This window comes from Melozone crissalis, unplaced genomic scaffold, assembly GCF_028551555.1.
Source record: "Melozone crissalis strain CALT ecotype California unplaced genomic scaffold, PUWL_Pcris_2 ptg000016l_1, whole genome shotgun sequence".
NCBI lineage: Eukaryota > Metazoa > Chordata > Aves > Passeriformes > Passerellidae > Melozone > Melozone crissalis.
The window spans coordinates 18843488-18862364 of NW_026535794.1; the positions used below are offsets into that span (position 1 = coordinate 18843488).

The window sequence follows — 18877 nt, forward strand, 5'->3', positions numbered from 1 at the left end:
GGGTGAAATGAAGTAGCTTCTGATGGAAGAAGTTCTGTTGGATTCTAATTTATGAAATTTTCTTGAAATCTCCAGAAGAAGCTCCTGTGAATGTCAAAGAATTGTAGATCAGCTCCTAAAAACACCTATGGAAAAAACCTTTTTCCTTTTTCAAATACCTGTTAGATATTTGTTGTAGGCAATAAAACTCTGTGCAGATTGCTGAGGGTTTGGGAAAGAAGAGAGAGTGAGTCTATAATGAAATTAAACAACCTTTTATGTAATTTGCTGAACAATATCCTGGTTTTGGGTGAAATGATGACATGTAATTTGGGTGTACTCATTAACTTTTTTTTCTCAAGAACTCTCTGGGAAGCTAAGTGCTAGAAAATGATGTAGCTTTCAGTAATTTATGTTTAAAGCTTTTTCTTTACTTTTTTTTTACTTTTATCATTTTATCAGAAATTAATTATGTGTATGGGACAAATTCTTTGTGATTTGTAGCTTCTCAGCACTGAAGATGTTATGAATATTTCTAGTTGCCTGCTAGTCAATGCAGTATGGATGATTTTTTTTTATATATATATTCATTTATGTAAGGGCACTTCAGCTTCCAGATAGTGACTTGTCAGAGGGAAACTATTTGAGAAAGAGGGGAATGTATGGAGAAATTTATCTAGTAAGGTATCTGTGAGTTTGGCACGTTAAATGTGTCTTCAGTTGTATAAGTAATTACACAAGTAATTTAGGTCTTTAAATGACCTCATGAAAATATTCACATTTTAAAAGTACAAAACCTTTTCTTTCTCCTGAGACCAAAAACCAGCAGGCACAAGATTAAAACTTCACAAATGAGAAGTGGATGGGGAATTGGCACACTCTGAGCAGGAGACTTGCAGGGAGTTGCTAAGTGAAGCTGTTAAGTGGAACAGGGTATGCATAGCTGACAGATGTTTTAATTGTGCCAGAGATCCAAGGCACACCGTGGAAGAGTTGGAGAAGGCTGGGAAAATCTGAAGAGTACAGGGCAGCCTGACCCTTACTGCATTGAATTTTGAGCTCCCTAATGCTGTTGTATAAGCAGCTGATATTTATTAATTTAATGGGGCTAATACCTCCAACGTTGTGCAGCTAGAGACATGCTCTGCTGGCTCCTGGCACAGTAGGGAAGAGCTGTGTCCTAGCAAAGTGATGGTACAAGGGTTGTTACAGCATCAAACCTGTGTCTCTTGGAGGGTAAGACTCGGGTATTTTTTGTGTCTCTTCATTTTTTAAAGGATATCCTCCCTGTTCTGGCTTTGTGGCTCATAGATCTGTCTGTGCTAAGTGAGGAGTGGCTCATTTCCCATCTGTTCATATTCCACTTAGACTTCCCCTAATTAAGAAGCAGAGCCAGAGGGAATTCAATCTGGTATTTGCCATGGTGTGTCTCTCCTTTCCCCCTCTCTCAACCCCGTTTATATTTTCCTTTTGGAAAAGGGAGATGCTTATGTTTCATTATTTATTTCCTCCCTAGTCCACTAGAGATGCCTCACTTAAGAAGGAGATATTTCTGCCAGGGACCCCAGTGGGTGTCTCTTAGCTGAATTTCCTCCAGGATTCAAGCAGAGGAAGGGGCCTACAGCTTGCTCTCTTGAGACAGGTTCAATCAACCTTGCTTCCAAGGAATTTGTGCACAGATGTCTACAGTGCAACTTATCTTTCTTACTTTTCGTACAAGTCATCGCTGAAATTTATCTGTGTGTTCTGGCAAAAGCTGTCTGGATCCCAGAAGCTACCATTTGTATCTCAAAACTGCATTCAACAGTAAGAGAAGAGTCTATATAATGTGACCAATAGCTGTCTGAACAACAAGGCAGTACAACTCAAATAAATGTGTGTTTTTAGTCTGTCTAATGAGCACGACTGCATAACTTTCTCATTATTGTCTGCCTTAAGATCTTAAAAACTTGCACAAGATAACCCCAGAGTAAGTTAAAATTGTTAACTTATCTGGATATATATAAAGTCTAACTTAAAAGTGAAATTTGATACCACATGTGGTGTTTCTAATATTTCCTACTAGTTATAGGTTTTCTAATGTCTGTGCTTCAAAGTGGCTTAAGTGTAGGACCCTCTTGGCCATTTAGTGTCTTAAATATTTAAAAAAACATTTTCTAATGAAGAATCTCTTCAATTCCAAAACATGTACTGTTAACTTAGTTACTATTAGTGTTGTTAATGATTGTAGTGTTAATATTAGTATTTAGCTCAGTGAGATGCCTGAACAGTCTGAGTCCAACAGGTAAGTTAGCTTCACCTACATCAAAAGGGAAAAATCATAGTGGATTTTAAAAGCCATAGAGTTTCCTCTTTGAGGACCCTAAAATCTCCTAGTTTGATCCTTTCAGTGAAGCTGTTTCTTGATCTTACTTGTTAATGATGCTTTACCAGTGAAGCCAATTCTTGTTAACGCTCTAGTTAAAGATTCATTGTTATCACCAGGCAACAGTAGATGTGTTTTACTGAAGACTGATTTCTATCTATAAACAAGTATAACTAGTATAGTTGAGAGATGGGATATTTTGCAAGGTACCTGGAAGGTTTACTTGAGAAGGAATTTGAACTTTTCTCTATTCACAGAAGGGAGAATTAGCCATTGCAAATAGAATCATCTACTGACAAAACTCAGCTATGTATTTATCAACACAAGAAAGTGGCAATTACTAGTAATCTGCATAATATGATATAATTAGATTTCTTTTTTCTTCTTTTTAAACCACACTTATTTAACAAACTTGGCCAAGTATCAAAAGAAAACACAGAAAATAGTAATATTAAATGCCTTCTATGTTCTATGTGCTTTTAAAGTTCCAAGTAACTGCATTCTGTACCTGAAAAGTGCATTGTATTGAGAGAGCTATCACAAGAGTGGGGAGTTAGTAAAAATAAAGCCTCAAAGACTTTAATTAAAGGTTTAAGTAGAGGTTGTTTTTTATTTAAACATGTTTAATGTTTAAACATTTGCTCTTAATTTATTAGTAGACAAAGAATTGTAGAGAGGGCACTTGGGTTATCTGTGCATGTATGGAAAGATGCTGCTTAGCATGAAGTTGGTTGGTTTATTCTGACAAATTAATATGCATGTGGTAAAATGATAGCTATGTGCATTCTTAATTAATCTTGATATAGATAACTACTAATAAAATAACCATCTACTAAAAAATAAATGCATCACTATCTGTAGCCCATTAAAGCATTAATAAAAAGTAAAGTGCAGCTAAGTAATTATCCAGAGATGTATTTTCTTGTTAGAAACATTTTTGGTATGATAGTTGTATTTGCAAATTGATTTTCATTATAGTTAGCAATCAGGCAGAATAAATTTTCATTAGGGGAAGAAAAAGCTACTGCTGGAAAAACAGGGATCTGTGTAGATGAAGGCAACCTCAGGCCATTTCCTCTTGTCCTTTTGCTTATTATCTGGGAGAAGAGACTGACTCCCACCGGGCTGCACCCTCCTTCCAGGCAGTTGTTGAGAGTGATAAGGTCACCCCTGAGCCTCCTTTTCTCCAGCTAAACATCCCCAGCTCCCTCAGCTTCTCCTCGTCAGATTTGTGCTCCAGACCCTTCCCCAGCTCCATTGCCCTTCCCTGGACTCTTCCCAGCACCTCAATGTCCTTCTTGTATTGAGGAGCACAGAACTGAACCTGGATTTGAGGTGTGGCCTCACCAGTGCTGAGTGAGGATGATCAGGGGGATGATCTCTGCCCTGGCCCTGCTGCCACTCCATTGCTGAGCCAGGCCAGGATGCCATTGGCCTCTTGGCCACCTGGGCACTCTGTGCCTCATGTTCAGCTGCTGTTGAGCAGCACCCCCAGCACCTTTCCCTCCAGGCATCTTGGCAGCCACTCTGCCCAGGCTGGAGCTGCAGGGCTTGTTGTGAGGCAGGGGCAGGAGCAGGCCCAGGCCCTTGGCCTTGTTGGGCCTCAGAGCTCTGGGCTCTCCCCATCAGCGCAGCCTGTGCAGATCCCCCTGCAGAGCCTTGCTGCCCTCCAGCAGCTCAACACTCCCAGCCAGCTCAGTGTGTCTGCAGGGCCTGAGGGTGCCCTGGATCCTCTCCTGTGGATCATTGACAGAGACATTGAACAGAGCTGTGGCAGCACTGAGCCCTGGGCAGCACTGCTGGCTGCAGTTCCATTCGGCAGCAGCCTCTGGGCCCGGCCATGCCAACAGCTTCCCACCCATGCAACAGAGCCCCAGGCAAGCCCTGAGCAGCCAGTTCCTGCAGGAGATGCTGTGGGCAATGGTGGCAAAGGCTTTCCTGAAGTCCAGGTGGGCACATCCACAGCCTTTCACCCATCCACTGAGTGGTCATCTCATCACAGAAAAGGAGATGAGGTTAGGCAAGCAGGACCTGCCTTTCACAAACCTGTGCTGGCTGGGCCTGATCCCCTGGCTGTCCTGTGTGTGCTGTGTGGTGGCACTCCAGAGGATCTGCTCCGTGACCTTCCCTGGCACCAAGGTCAGACTGACAGACCTGTAGTTCTCTGGATCTTCTTGTAGGTGGGCATCACATTTTCTAATGTCCGGTCAGCTAGCATCTCTTTTATACCAAGTACAACCCAGGCCTGTGTTTCACTCAAATATGAAAATCTATTCATGAAGGATATTAAAATACACCTTAAGAGTGCTTGAAACCTTGAGTTCATGTACTTCACATATTCCTCCTTCTCCTCCTTCAGATGTTTAGTGGCTGACCAGCCAATACCCTCTTTTGCAGCTTTTTATAGCTAAACAATTTAAGTCTCCTGCCAGGTTAATTGCTTTCAAGGTTTATATTATATGGATTATAGTCTGAAGACTAGAGTTCTGTAGGAAAAATACATTCAGAATACTGTAGTTACTGCTTTATTGCAATAGTTAACCTCAGAATAATGTACCCTTTTCTGCTGGGAACAATAACAAGTAATTACTCAGTAGCCTTTATTATTACTAACTGAATTATAGCTGAATAACTTAGCAGTAGTTTAATTCATTACATACACTAATGGTTACCCATGTGTTCACTTCTTTTTAAAATTAAAAATAATCATTACATTACATTATATTTTCAATTTGTGATGAAGGCAACTGAATTTGTACTTCTTTTTTGATCTTGACTTTTATTATCAGCTCTTCATCTTGAACTATTAAATATAGGCCTGGAAACAAAACTAATTTCTGACTGTAGAGCACAAAGAGTTTCTACCACTACCTCCACAATTCAATCTGAAAATTAATGGAGTGCTGGTATCAAGTGTAGCATTAAGAAAATTTAATCAGTTTATAATACTTGTTTCCTTGAATAGACTTCAGTACATTAAAACTTTTCAGTAATGGAGTGGTGGGAAATCAATTTCAACAGAAAAAAATCTGAAAACAGGAAAGAAAACTGCTGTAATACTTGAATTCTTCATGATCTCAATACTGTGTGAGGTGATGCTGTATCAAGACATGTATTTGTTGAAATTGACTGTGCAAAAGCCAGTGTAGAGAAGGAGCTGTAGTGGTGTACCTAAAGCTCTCTTCTGATTAGTCTAGAAAAAATGTTGATTTATAAACCTTAAAGAAGCACCCACATCCTTTCATTCATTACTGAGTAGAGAGCATAATAGAGAAAGGTGTCACTTTTTATCATGGACATCAGTAATTATTCTGGTTCATTGTACAAGCCTAGAAATATATAGAAAGAGGTGCAAAAGATTTATTTCTCCTACATGTCATAATTAAGGTTTTCATTCTAATAAGCCCTTGTAGAGCTGTGTGCTTTTACGTGATTTACTGTTATTCCCACCACTCATGAGTATTTCTGTTGAACTAGGTAACCTTGTGGGAAAATGGTTTTATTTCATGTTAAATTGATTTCAGAAAGCACCCCACAGTTGAGATAAATTAAACAATGCTTGAAGGCCTATTGAAATCAATGAATCTCTAAAATACAAAGACATAATTTTATGTCTTCTTAAACTGGGGCCTATGGTTACCCTAATTTCTTGGTTGAGGTTATTACTTTATAGTAATTACTGACCTTCTGTTGCAGTGCTTGAATCTGCATGTCCAGCTCCTGCTGAAGTCCATAGAGCATATAAACAGATTTACCAATGACTAAAACCTCCAAATAAAACATAAGTCCTACATAAATAAGGTTGTGTGGGTTTTGGTACCTGAATGTGGTAGATGGAGTGTATTGGTAATTACTCTCTCAGAGCATCATTGTTCTTCTAGTGCAAATCTGTTTTCTGACTTAGTTCATGGTCACAACATGAACCACACAAACATTCATTCTGTGACTTGGAGCTGAAATTTTGCTGTTTAGGAATCTGCAATGTTTGCATTTTTATATAACATTTTATTTAAATTATCTTTGAAAATAAAATGGCTTTTCACCTAGCAGGGAGAAGATTATGCTATGTGAATGTGGAAAGAAGGGAGGTATATTTCAATTTAACAAGAGCTGTTTGTGCAGCATGGTACAATGAGGAAGCATAGCAGGAGCTGGGGTTTTCTGCTACAAGTAGGGATATACCAGATGGTTACTGCAAGTTTGTTTCATAAACATAGAAGTGTTCCAGTAGTCTATCATTAACTTGTTTAATCTTTTCAGAGTATGTTTGTATTTATGGAAATACACAAGGGGTCCAAAACATCGTTGTTTTCTCATGGCTGTGTTGCTGCTGTTACTACTTTTTTTTTTTTAGTGCAATTCAAGTGCATAACAATTGACATATGTTTTTATTGGTAAAGAAAGATGTTTCCAGGCAAAAAGTTGTTATACTTATTCTAATTTTTTGGGGGGTTGTTTTTATAAGTATAAAGAAATCTCACCTAGATACTACTTATTCTCTGAAAAAAAGCAGAGGGCATCTCTTTCTTCTGTTGAAGCACCAGTAATTTTAAACTTCACTCTAAAAATAGTCCTTAATCTCTCGTCTAAATGCTGTACAGTCATTAACTAATTTTCTCCCCTGCGATAGTATGGAGGTATTGTACAATGTTATTTGCCTAAATCTAGATATGAAATCATTGGAATAGCCCTGGTACTGGAACTCAGAAATGTAACTGTGATCTTGGTTGTGTACCAGATCACACTGTCTCAGGAGCAAATCCTGCTAATGTTAAGTGAAACTGTAACTATGGATGAATCATCTCTTTATGATTATTATGGTGTAATGCAGTGTTCCTTCTGGATTTTAATTACTGTATGTTTTCTTCCCCAAAGCTGATAATATATGTGTACCAATGTCCAATAAATTCTTATTAAATGTTGAGCATGGGGTTTGAACCACTGATGAGCAATACCTTCCTCCTCAAACATGCCTTTCTTCTCATGCTTTTCTTTTTGAGGTGTTTTCTCAAGATAATGTAGTCTGTGAATACATGCTTTTCAGAATTCAACTTGGTGCAGATGTATTGAAAAATATTTTAAAATAAGTGTAAATTGTTTATATGTGCTGTAAATAGAAGTTAAATACTTCTGTCTGACTTGATGCTTTTTTTGTTTTAAATCAATTGACAGAATTCATTGACAAGAAGTGCACCCCTTGCCAATGATTCCCAAGCACGCAGTGGTGCCCGCTTTCACACATCTTACGACAAAAGATATATCATCAAAACTATAACAAGTGAAGATGTAGCAGAAATGCACAACATACTCAAGAAGTACCATCAGGTAATAAATGAACTCTACTGAGATGTGAGATGTCTTCTTAAATATTAGAATGCCGATCTTTTTTAGAGGCTTAAAAGTTTTAAATTAATTATTATGGAAAAAGTCACTTCAGACTTTTTCCCTTTTGCATCAGCAATTTACTGTATGTCTGTAATTCACAAGGATGGACTTTTCTAAATACCTGCATTAGCATTTCATAAAAAAGAAATGTCTACATTATAGAGGTAACTTGGAGGCTATAAGGTCCTTACTAAAAAGGTGGCCTTTCTTTTGGCTGGTGCACTCCCAGGCTTGAAGGTATTTTATTCTGGGCTTGCTTGAAGATGTCTGTGTATGAGTGCTGCAGGTGACCTTCTATTTCTGATCTAGTTAGTGAATGTTCTGTGTTCACAACAGATTTCAAAGATTAAAGTTGTATTATATAAGAAATTAAAAATTGGATATGATTAATGTGAAAGTCCTACTCTTCAAAAAAAATGGTTTTGATAATGAGAATTTTCCTACACAACTGTAAAGTTAAAAGTGAGCAGCAGAGATCCCTCCAATCAGCCTTGATAGCTGCCATACTGTGCTGGTGCATAGTTTGTGTGGCTGACACAGAGGGAAGCAGAACCTGGGAATTACAAAAGGCTTTAATAAATTAGTGCTAGGTTTCTTAGCCCTACATCTGTTTAAATAAGTTCTAAAGCTACCGAAGTCAGGCGAAAGCCTCTAAAAAATCACCTGAAATATGCTATGCAATAGGAAGGGGGTTTTGTCCCTCTTTCCATCTTCCTTCTCCTTTCTGTGGGTTGGAATTCCAGGTGAAGACTTAAGGACATTCGGGGTTGGGCTTCTTTATTGTTGTTTAGGTGCTTTATTTTTTGTTGTGCAATGTTCTTGTTTGTAGTAGGTTTTTTTTAATACATTACTTTTGTAAAACCGGTTTTAACTTCTGAGTGAGCAGCCAAAGCATTCTTTCAGGGTACTTGGAACTGAAGATATTGCCAGCCGTCTTTGTAAATTTCAAAGGGAGACCTCTGAAGGCCTTCCAAGTCCAGAGTAACTTGGGAAGCCCTCAGGATGTTAGATGTTAACTCTTTTCTCTCTTCCTGTGGTGTTCCTCTGTTTAAACAACACGTGGGACCATCATGTGTTTGTTTTAATATGAATAAATATTACTATCAGAAATTTTCTTAAGACATTCTCCTAATGACAGTTTTACCGTAAAAAAATTTAAAACTAATTTAAATCCAAGTGTATTTTGGGGGTTATTTTTATGTGACTTTTCCAACTTGCTGTTTTAGTTTTCATCTGAAAGGGTTTGATCTGGGAAACTGTACAGCAGAATTAAAGTTTTAGTCTGTTTCATATTTGGCATTAGGAGCTAGTATTAGTGATACAGATTTTGAGACTTAAAAAAGTAATTTTGCTTTTCCAAACAGTGACTTTGCTTTTCAAGAGTATCAATGAAGACAGTGCTAAAATTAATGAATTTCATAATTTGGAATCTTTTTCATTAATGGTTTCCTACATCAGGGTTCGTATTAGGCTATGTTATAAGGAATAATGATCTGAAATTTATCTCTACCAGGCGCCTAATTACTCTTTATATTAGTAAATCTTTCATATAAAATAGTTCTCTCTGATGCCTCCAAGAGATTCATAAAGATACAATTTGTATTTCTTTTTGTCTCAGAACTTGAAAGCACTGTACAAAACTAAATACAGAAGCACTCAAGTACAAAGTAAATTAAAGACAGTTTAATAATTGGATTTTTAATTTAAATAAATTCATTTCAGGATCTTCAACAATGTACTGAACAAGATCTAAATTAAATCCACTAGCTCTAATGACAGCTGACACAGTGTCCTCTGTGCTGCTGCTGAATGTTGAATGCTTGGGATCACTAGATACAGCAGCTTGTATCTAACTCCCATTTCTCTAGATGTTTTTCAGGCATGCAAAGGTTATCTTCACTTGCTTTTCAGAGTCTAGCAAACCCATTGTCCTGGTGGAAAGGTGTTGTTATTCCCTTGACCAAGCTGTCCCACACAGATGGGCCTTCTGCTAGCAAGCAGTGCAATGCCAGATACCATCCACTGGCACTTCAGCTCATTAGTGGTACCTGTTGTGATTTTCCTTTGGGTCAGCTTATTGTCTCCCAGATAATTCTGGGCAAGAATAAAGGTGTTAATTGAGTTAAAATGCCTACTTAGGAGTTTGAATGTAAGCATCCTTTTTTTTAAGAGGGGAGGTTAATAACTTAGATGTGAGTTATTCCATTCCAGCTGGAACTGATGCCTAGGGACACTCCAAGACCTGTCTGTTTCACTGGTGTGGATATAACAGTATGGTTCTGTAGGATGGCACAGTTGCCGTGGCATAAGACTTTTCAGATGCTGTCCTGGTACTCTTGTAGAAATCCTTGTCAATAAAACAAGTTCTCATGAGTTCAGTTTTATTTTGGCATACTCTCTTCTGCCAATGCAGGAATTGTCAAGTTCCCTCTATTGATTTTCATGCCTTACAGTCCAATATCTTTCTTGATTGTTAATAATTATACACTAGAGTGCCAGATATGGGATTTTTAGGGACAAGTCTGCTAGTTAGCTTTTCTCCAGTTTCAGTTCTCTGATTGTCAGCATCACTCATCACGTACGTGAAAATTCCTGGCCGAGCTGTGTTCCACAGCCCAAGTGGGATAGGGAATGGTTTGGAACTTCTAGTGGCATGCCCCTGCAGCACAGCCTGTGCCAGTCTGCCCTGAGAGCAGAGCTGTATTTCAAATATTCAGCTTTCTGGGAAGGGGAGTGTGTATACCCAGTTAGGTAGTACAGGGATCATCCTGGAAAAGACAGTCTTTTTCAGGTGCATGAAGTCTAGGGAAGTGGTTTATGTGAATTTTAGGCTTTTTCTCCCTTGTTCCCCCAAATGAGCTGAAGTTAGATCATCTGTCCATTAAGATCTGTGTAAACCCTTATCTTGCACCCTCTTTCAAGTGTCCAAGAAGGCAGTAATTATCTGCCATTTCTTCTGACATAAGTATGAGTGAAATTCATGCCATTTATGACAGACAATCTCTTTCAGGTTTTTTCTCCCCTCTGCAAATTCATTCCAGGTTCCTTTCCCTGTTTGAAACTCTGAATGAGTTTCATTTAAACCATAATATTTACTCACCTGTTTCCTTATTAAGGCTGATAGAATCATTCTAGACCTTGAAAGCACCTCTGTCTTTGTGTAGGGACCAAACAAGCCTTGTCAAATATTTTCCATGACTGCTTGAACTGCTTGACAGTAAATACCAGAGGAGACATCTATCTTGAAACAAAGAATGCTTGAGACAGAGCCATCACAAGGCAGAAGTGTGAGACTCCATGTGTCCTTCATTCACCAAAACAGTTTTGATCTTGGCTTTTGTAAAAAAGCTGTTGTTTTCCTTGCACCTTTTTGAGCTACAGAGCTACCAATGAGACATCTAGGAGTTTGTGTGGTTGGCAGAGGAATATAGCACAGCAGCTTTTCCCATGAACCTCCAAAATCTAATTCCAGGTATCAGTTATTTTTTTGGAAAGTCACAGAGGGTTAGATACAGACATGTACACTGCCATTGGCAGATAGAAATGAAGGTTATTTTGTCAGTAACTGGCCATCATGGAAATGAATAGTTCACAAGCCCTTGCAGTTCTGTTAGTCCTTCCTCTCTCCATACGGCTGAAGGTGTAATAACCTGTCTGTTCTTTGGAGCTCAGAGGAGCTGAGGTTCTAATTACACAGTCTGTACATGTAGGAGTTTACAAAAGGAGCAGGAATAGTTCATAGCCTGTAGACAGTTGTAAGCTTAAAAATCCCAAATCTAGAGTGGTGTTTTTAAATCATCAAAGATGATCTGATCAAAGATAAGTTCCAAGCCCAGGGCTACATGCTAGAAATGTGTAAATAACTGAAAGTGAACTGGGCTTGAAGGACTGTTAGAAGTTATAGAAACAGCATATATGTGTATATATAGTTATTCCAACTTAAAATTGTTGAATTGTAAATAATCTTGACAATTGTAAATTATACTTGCTGTTCAAAATCATGAGTTTTCAAAAATCGTGGGCTTCCAAAATCATTTACCCTATGATGCCTTTTTTTTAAGTAGCAGTCAGGCCCACAACCTCAGACAGATGGTGAACACTTCAGTCTAAACACTGACACATTCTGTCAACTCATCAGATGAGTCTGACACTTTTAGTATTGAGTAGAAACACTAGAGATAATTATTTTCTTTTCCAAAGTTAAAAAAAAAAAAACAAACGCAAAACAAAAACCACTGAGCAAAACAAACCGTTAAGCAAATAGGAGGAATTATACTTTTCACCATGTTTAAAGCAGCAAAGCATCCTGTGTTTTATGATAAGACTATTAAAGACCATCATGCATGGATCAGCCTTCTATCTATGTTTGAAAGACAAAATGGCCTGGAGCTAGGTTTTGAAGTGTTAGGATAAATACAAATATATGCCCTGCTAGGTTCTTGTGTTGTGACTGGCCATTCTAGCCAGTTTCTAACTACTGTCATAATTTTTGGTACATAGTTTGAAATACTGCTTTTAGTCACATTTATTGATAATTTGCAATCAGTTTGGACTGCTTCTTGGTATATTGTCAGTTATGACTAGAACTCCTTTCACCACTCTTAAGTGTTACTCAGCTGAATGTCATTTACTTATCAAATGCAGTAGAACCATTGATATGATCAAAATGGTCAGACTTCCAAGTGTTAGGGAAACTACTGCTGTATGGGCTCATAGATGTAGTTGGACTACTTAAAATTGTGCAAGTTAATCAAATATGTTTATATTAAATAGTATTTGAGAGCAAAATGAAATATTCAATGGAAATAGCTCCAAATCTAGTCCAATCATGTTTTAAACCTAGCCTCCTGACCCCAAGAATGTGGACCAGAAAAATGCATTTAAAACCTATTGCTACCTTTGGCATTGTTAAGGAAGAGTTCAGCATAGTCATCTGTGATAAGTGTGTTGTCAGAATTTCAACCTGTGTTTAAGGAATGGATAATACCCTCCGTCCTCCTAAAGGAAAACTTTCAATTTCATCATATATTCAAATTATGTTTATATATACATATATATTTTAAATCTTGTCCTGTGCAAAAAGTTTATTAATTTATATTAAATATCTATTGCAGATATTACTGTATTTGTAGATATTTTCTAAAGTACAAATGTTATTTTCAAGGGCAGAAATCAGTAACAGTTGAGTAAAATTCTGAAGGCAGATTTTATAGTGTCTGAAATGTCAGAATCAAGACATTCTGCCCTTTCCAGTGACATTAACTTGCTTTAAATCTTAAATTGGTGTAAAAGAGGAGTCCTTTGCTCTTTGAGAACAGATGATGGGCAGGTTAGAAATTTTTAAAAATAAAATAAAGCAATTTTAATGTCTCCTTCAAACACTTTCTTTTTCATTAAAATTACTTCAGAAGGGACGGCTTCTCATTGCTTACACCCAAGTAACTTTGGTAAAGAAAAGAGAAGCCATCTCAAAGCAGGTGAACAGGAAAGAATTGTTAGCATACAAACCTTGCAGCATAAAGCTCCTGAAAGGGACCTGAGTGCTGGTTTTCTGTAGGCAGCTGTCCCTGCTGAAGGCACAGTTCTCTTCCCTGCACAGGTAATTGTATGCAGAACTGACACCTATTGCACTGCCTGTTTGTCTCCCTGGCAACCAGCAGAAATAGTGGATAGTGGTGAAGGAGAGGGACTGCCCATCTACCAGACACAGCAAACAGTGCAGCCACGGGGAAGTGAATGGGAAGAAAGAATAGAATGAGCAAAAAAAGAGGAAATGACAGGCATAAACAGGCAGAAATAAAAGACAAAACAAAAGCAGGAAAATGCTGCCTTAGCTGCTGGAGGGGGAAAAATATTAAAGAAAGAAGAAATCAAATTAAAGGGAAGAAAATGTAGGCAATAAGGTGAAAATGGGAGAAATTGCACCAGTAACAGTGTTCAGGGCTACACAGGAATCAAGGAACAGCAGCAGATTGTTGTGTGGAATGTAGGAGAAAAATTAAAATCATAAATAGATAAATATTGAAATAGAGAAACATTATAGTAGGTTAAAAACAATTTTTGACAAAAACTTGATGTCAACATAGACTGGAGAATAGCCCAGAAAACAAAGTGGGGACTGGGTGCCTAGGAATTTGCACTGCTGTAGATGGGCTTGTCAAGCTGGTAGGTTGCTGAATCAGAGCTTCATTAAAGTTTGTGTCATCCTCCCTCCACATCAGTACCTGCACAGTTATCAGTGGCTTCCTCCCAACCCCCATCTCTGCTTTTGCTATGCGAGTTTCGTTCATATGTATCACAAAAAAAGGAAAAAGGTAAAAAGGCAGTATAATGTAAAGTTATTTAAACACAGATCTGAATGAAGAAAGATGTAATGGTGTCCTTGACTCTGTATGTCCTCAGATAGTAGGAGGTGAAGATTTCTGGGAGGTTTGCAAAGAAATGCAGTGAAAAAAACCTTTCAGCAGTTCTGTGTGAGAATCCAGAGGTAGCACAGAACACAGCTTCTGCCCTGTGCTAAGATAACTGACTTAAAGCAGCTTTGATCTGAAAAAACAGGTGAGGCAGAAAAAGGAGACATGAGAATGTGTGTTCTCATCAGTCTGTGTTTCACCTGCCCCCAACAGGCCCACTCTGCTCATAGGTGACCCTAAAAATGGGAAACTCACTAGGATGGCTGTCAGATGGAATTGCAGAGGGCCGATATGCAAAGGGATCACACAGACTAGAATTGTAACAAAGAAAACCACATTGAAAGTCTTCCCTGAAAGACATTTCATAGGTAAATAACTACACAAAACGGCAGAATGGTCTTGGCTGCACTGGCTCTGTTGAGGCCTGGGTTTCAGCAGGCAGGTGTTTTCTATTGTTTTTTATATATATAAGTTATTGATGTTGTGCACAGCACTTCTCAGAAGAGATCAATCCCCACAGTGAGTCAGCTGTAGCAGTATGAGGTATGATGTTCCTGGTAACAGATCTGCAGCCTAGATAATCGTGTGGTGGTAACATTGAGATTGCACTGCACTCAGAAGTAAAAATAACTGGCCATGTCTGAAGCAATGTGATGTGTAAGGCTGTGAATCACAAGGCTTATATATAAAACCTGTATATTTATTGATTACTTCTTTAAATGAAATTATTTTCCTACATGGCTTATTTGAAGAAAACAGCTTTATATGCCTTGAAAATCTGTAGTGTATGCCTTTTATATGCCTTGAAAACTTTCTAGTGTATGCTGTAATTTGACTAATTAATCCTTGCAATGTATCACATAAGTACCCAATGCATCATATTCTGTGGAATTATTAGGGTACAAGAAAATGGCAATAAATTGAATATTTATAACTGAACAAGTTCTTAGTCTTTTTTGGAGGGAATGAGTCCACATGTCAGTGCTTGTACACAAAATACAAATGCTTGTACACAAAATTAGTGAAGGATATTTCTGACTGCAAACAAGAGGATATAAAATAACAAGTTGAGCACAAAAATTACTATCAATGTCTAGGCCTGCACAATGTCTAAAATAGTTTTAAATAATTATGTAACTTGCTCTTCAGTCTCTCTAGTGGAAGTATCCTGGTGAACATATAGACTTGTCACATAATTCTGCTTGAATTATCAAATGCTTGTCTTGATACCAAATCATGATACCAATCATGATACCAAAATTTGTGAAAATAAAATATAAAGGGGTAGCAGAGAATGAGCATGTTGTGTATTTCTGAATTAATGTTTACCAAATAGGGCTGTGAGAAATAGGAATGCTGACTTTTCACATAGAATGAAGATAGATATAATTCATGATTTAATCTGCACCAATATCAAATCATTCCACAGATGATCTCCAAGTGGAGAAGGAGAAATGGTAGACACAGAAATTTTATTCTGTGTTTTTCCAAAAAGAGCCAAAAGTAGTATAACTTCTTTGCCAATTAATGGTATGCATTATGTTATCCTTTTATGTATCTGATACCTTACTAGCATTGCCATAGGGAAGCAAGAAGCTAGTTAGATTGGTAAAGTTTTATTCTTACTAAGAATCTTGAAGCTGTATTTATACAGACATTAATGAGAAAATAGACTCATAAAGAATTTCTTACTAATTTTCAACTTGAAGCATGGGGTTCAAGAGAGTTCAGAAATTTCCTTATTTGCAATGTGCTGCACAGCTGATAAAATGTGTCATTATGCTGATGTTACTTTACTGTGTTAATAATAATATTGTCCTCGTGCTGTGCACAAACATGAAAATTGTCTGAATTAACAAAAAGAAATTATGGGGTGTTTATTACAACACTCATTTTTTAAAAAATGATTTTGTTGCTGCATATAGACTTGTAAATGTATTAGCTGAGTATTACAGTTTTATTTAGCAAGTCTGCTTAGCAAAATTGTTTTAATGTTCTTTTTACAAAAAATTAAAGGAGTGAAGGTCTTTTTTTTCACTGAAATTTAGCAGTCCTGTTAAGCATGTACTGGCTTATTTTCTAGGCTCACTTTTTTTCCAGCTGTGAGTGGGAAACTTCAGGAAATCATTCCTAAAAAGCACCTTGAGGTGACTAAATTGCTACTTCCTTTATATCAAGATGGACAAATTGAAAATCTGCCAACCACAGTCACCAGTGCAAGTCCTGCTGGACTCCCACCCAAACAGATGACACGTTTTGCCTCCTCTGTGATGCAGATATGGGGGATTGATAGTTGCAAAGGTAGGAAGTTCTAGACCAACCTTGTAGATACTGAAAGCAAGTGGCATTCCTCCCTCTTTCTTTTGTCTCCCCATCAGGATAAGAAATACTGTCATAGGAAACACTGAAACAATTTTAGAGGATTTTCTTTCAATTGCAATGGCATGAGTGCCCACAGTCAGCAGCAGATAGGAAACAACTGTGCAGTACCTGGCCTGCTTTGAGAGGGTCTCTTAGAAGTCTGGGAGAGCATGGCCATGTCCATTTTTATCAAGAGGAGCAATACTAGCAGAGCTTCTCATGTCTTGTGTTCCATGCTGGTAACACTGCCCTTTCAGATGTCTTTGTTTGCACACTAAGATAATGAAACAACAGTGCTGGCAAAGGGCAAACCCTAACTTACAAACAGGACTGAAGCAACCCTCACTAGTGGCCTTTTTGTCCTTGTTACACAGTAGAGAGCAGTTTGGGAGGGGGTTGTATACTGCTAACCAAGTAATTTATTGTGTGATGTTACAGTGGGCATGGTGCTCATGCTCAGGTAATGGCATTGCCATTTTACAGATGGGTACAATTGGGACGAGAAAGGTTAAAATTGGAGTGTTAGCAGTAGCTAGCGTTAAAGAGACAGTTTAAGTGTCAGTACTGTGGCTGTCACAGCTGAGAGGAAGGGCACAGGGTTACTAGTCTGTTGCTCAAGATGCCTAGCTGGCATTCCTTCACATGACGCAAACTCTCTGTATCATCTCAGGTAGAGGTTCTGCATCTCAGATGCCCATATGGAAAACTGGAACAATGGCATTTATTTTAATTCAAATTCTGTAATTAAAAGCCATAAGATTAGGAGTGGCTGGGTCTATTAAAGAGTTGAGTAGCTAGAAGTTCTGTGACACTAAATTCTTGTTGGAAGCTAGATTCATTTTCATCTTGTAGAACATAATCATCTTAAAGTAGAAGTCAGTTAATAAATGTTTTTATAGGAACAACCCTTCTTACTTTATAGAAAGCTTTAAAAAGTATTTACTTTTAGAACATATGCCAAGTACTTAACATTTGTTAAAAAATAATCAATGCATTTTTGCTAGTATGGATTAGTACTTTTATGATTGGATCTTTAACAGAAAGGATGGTCAAAATAGGTTGTATATCCTGTAATGTGTTATAACTGTTTTGTGATGTTGTTAACAGCCCTATGACACTGAAAATCCTCCAAACTGAGAACTTCAACTTAAAACTTCGGTGTTTTTTAAATACAGAAATCTTCTCAGGTGCAAACTGATCAATCTTTGTGCACTTCTCATGACTGACCTTGCTTTTGTGGCCTTTTATTGCCAAACTTCTATTTATGTTTTGAGGCATACAATCTTACTCCTTTCCTAAGATTCTTATTTGTATTCATTGAGTCTCTGCAGCACATGAAGATAATTTGCCTATTCATAGGCAGCTGGAGCTTAAAAGTGCTTTGCTGTGAAGTGGCACAACTACATTGGTGACTGTGTTCTGTGCTTTAGGGTTTGAACCTCCAGTACAGCTCCAGGGCAGGCAGAAAGCAGAGTTACAGCCCAAAATGTGCCAGCAAGATTTAACAGGGTTTGTCAGTCAGTCAAAATTGGGTTCAACTGACAGTCAACAATTTCTATATTTGTCGTTCATTTCCTTTTGTTTCTTGGTGGACAGGATTGTTTTCAGGATTCTTAAGTCAGTTTTTATTTTGCCAATTAAAAGGTCTGTCTGTGATATGTGCAGATTCCAGTATAAAGTTAGTGAGAATAATTCATTCAAATTAGCAGAGGAGCCTAAAATTGCAAAATCTCAGGAGGTTCAAGAGCTTTGTTACAGTATTTGTTACCAATACTACCTGCCTTTGTTAAACAAATGAAATTGCTTATTCAGTTGGCTTGTTTTAAATTCTTCTAAAATCTGTGTTTCTAATAAGTGGGTCACTTTGGCATAAAGGAACAGCAGCTTCAGAATGCAATTAATGTTTAAAAGCTGGCTGTTGGTTAGATTTCATGTTTCCTATGTGGCCCTTGGGTTTTTACATTTTCTCCAAGTTCCTGTTTGAGACTTGGTACTAACAGAAAGAGGAAAGCTGGCAAGTCCTTTCTGGTTTGTATCATTGTGGCTTAACTTTTCCTTGGTTCCACAAAATATATAAGTGAATGTTTCTGAGTAGGATTAATATGGTATGGACATTTTTTTTCTGGGAATAAAAATTCATCCTTCAATAGTTCTCATCATCAGTGTGTATCTGCTTTTTCTGCTTCCTCCAGTGGTCTTTCTAATAGAACAATTACTTGTAAGGCAAATGATTAGAAAAAAAAAAGACAGGTTGCAGGTGGCAAATTTTTTCAAGGTTAATAGCCCATTTGTAATGGAGTATGGTGGCCTTAAGGAAATATAAGGATTCATGAATTCAAAAATACAGGGAATTTGCACTTCCTCTATTGACCCC

The 18877-nt window shown here is 37.7% G+C and overlaps 1 protein-coding gene across 2 annotated transcripts in view; it reads left to right on the forward strand.

Annotated features, from left to right (window-relative positions):
- Positions 1–18877, forward strand: part of PIP4K2A (phosphatidylinositol-5-phosphate 4-kinase type 2 alpha) — a 108214-nt gene that overhangs the window by 67472 nt on the left and 21865 nt on the right. For both annotated transcript variants that reach the window (XM_054274129.1, XM_054274130.1), the window contains exon 4: positions 7517–7669. In XM_054274129.1, coding sequence (XP_054130104.1) covers positions 7517–7669 — 153 coding nt within the window. The remainder of the gene's footprint in view (positions 1–7516; positions 7670–18877) is intronic.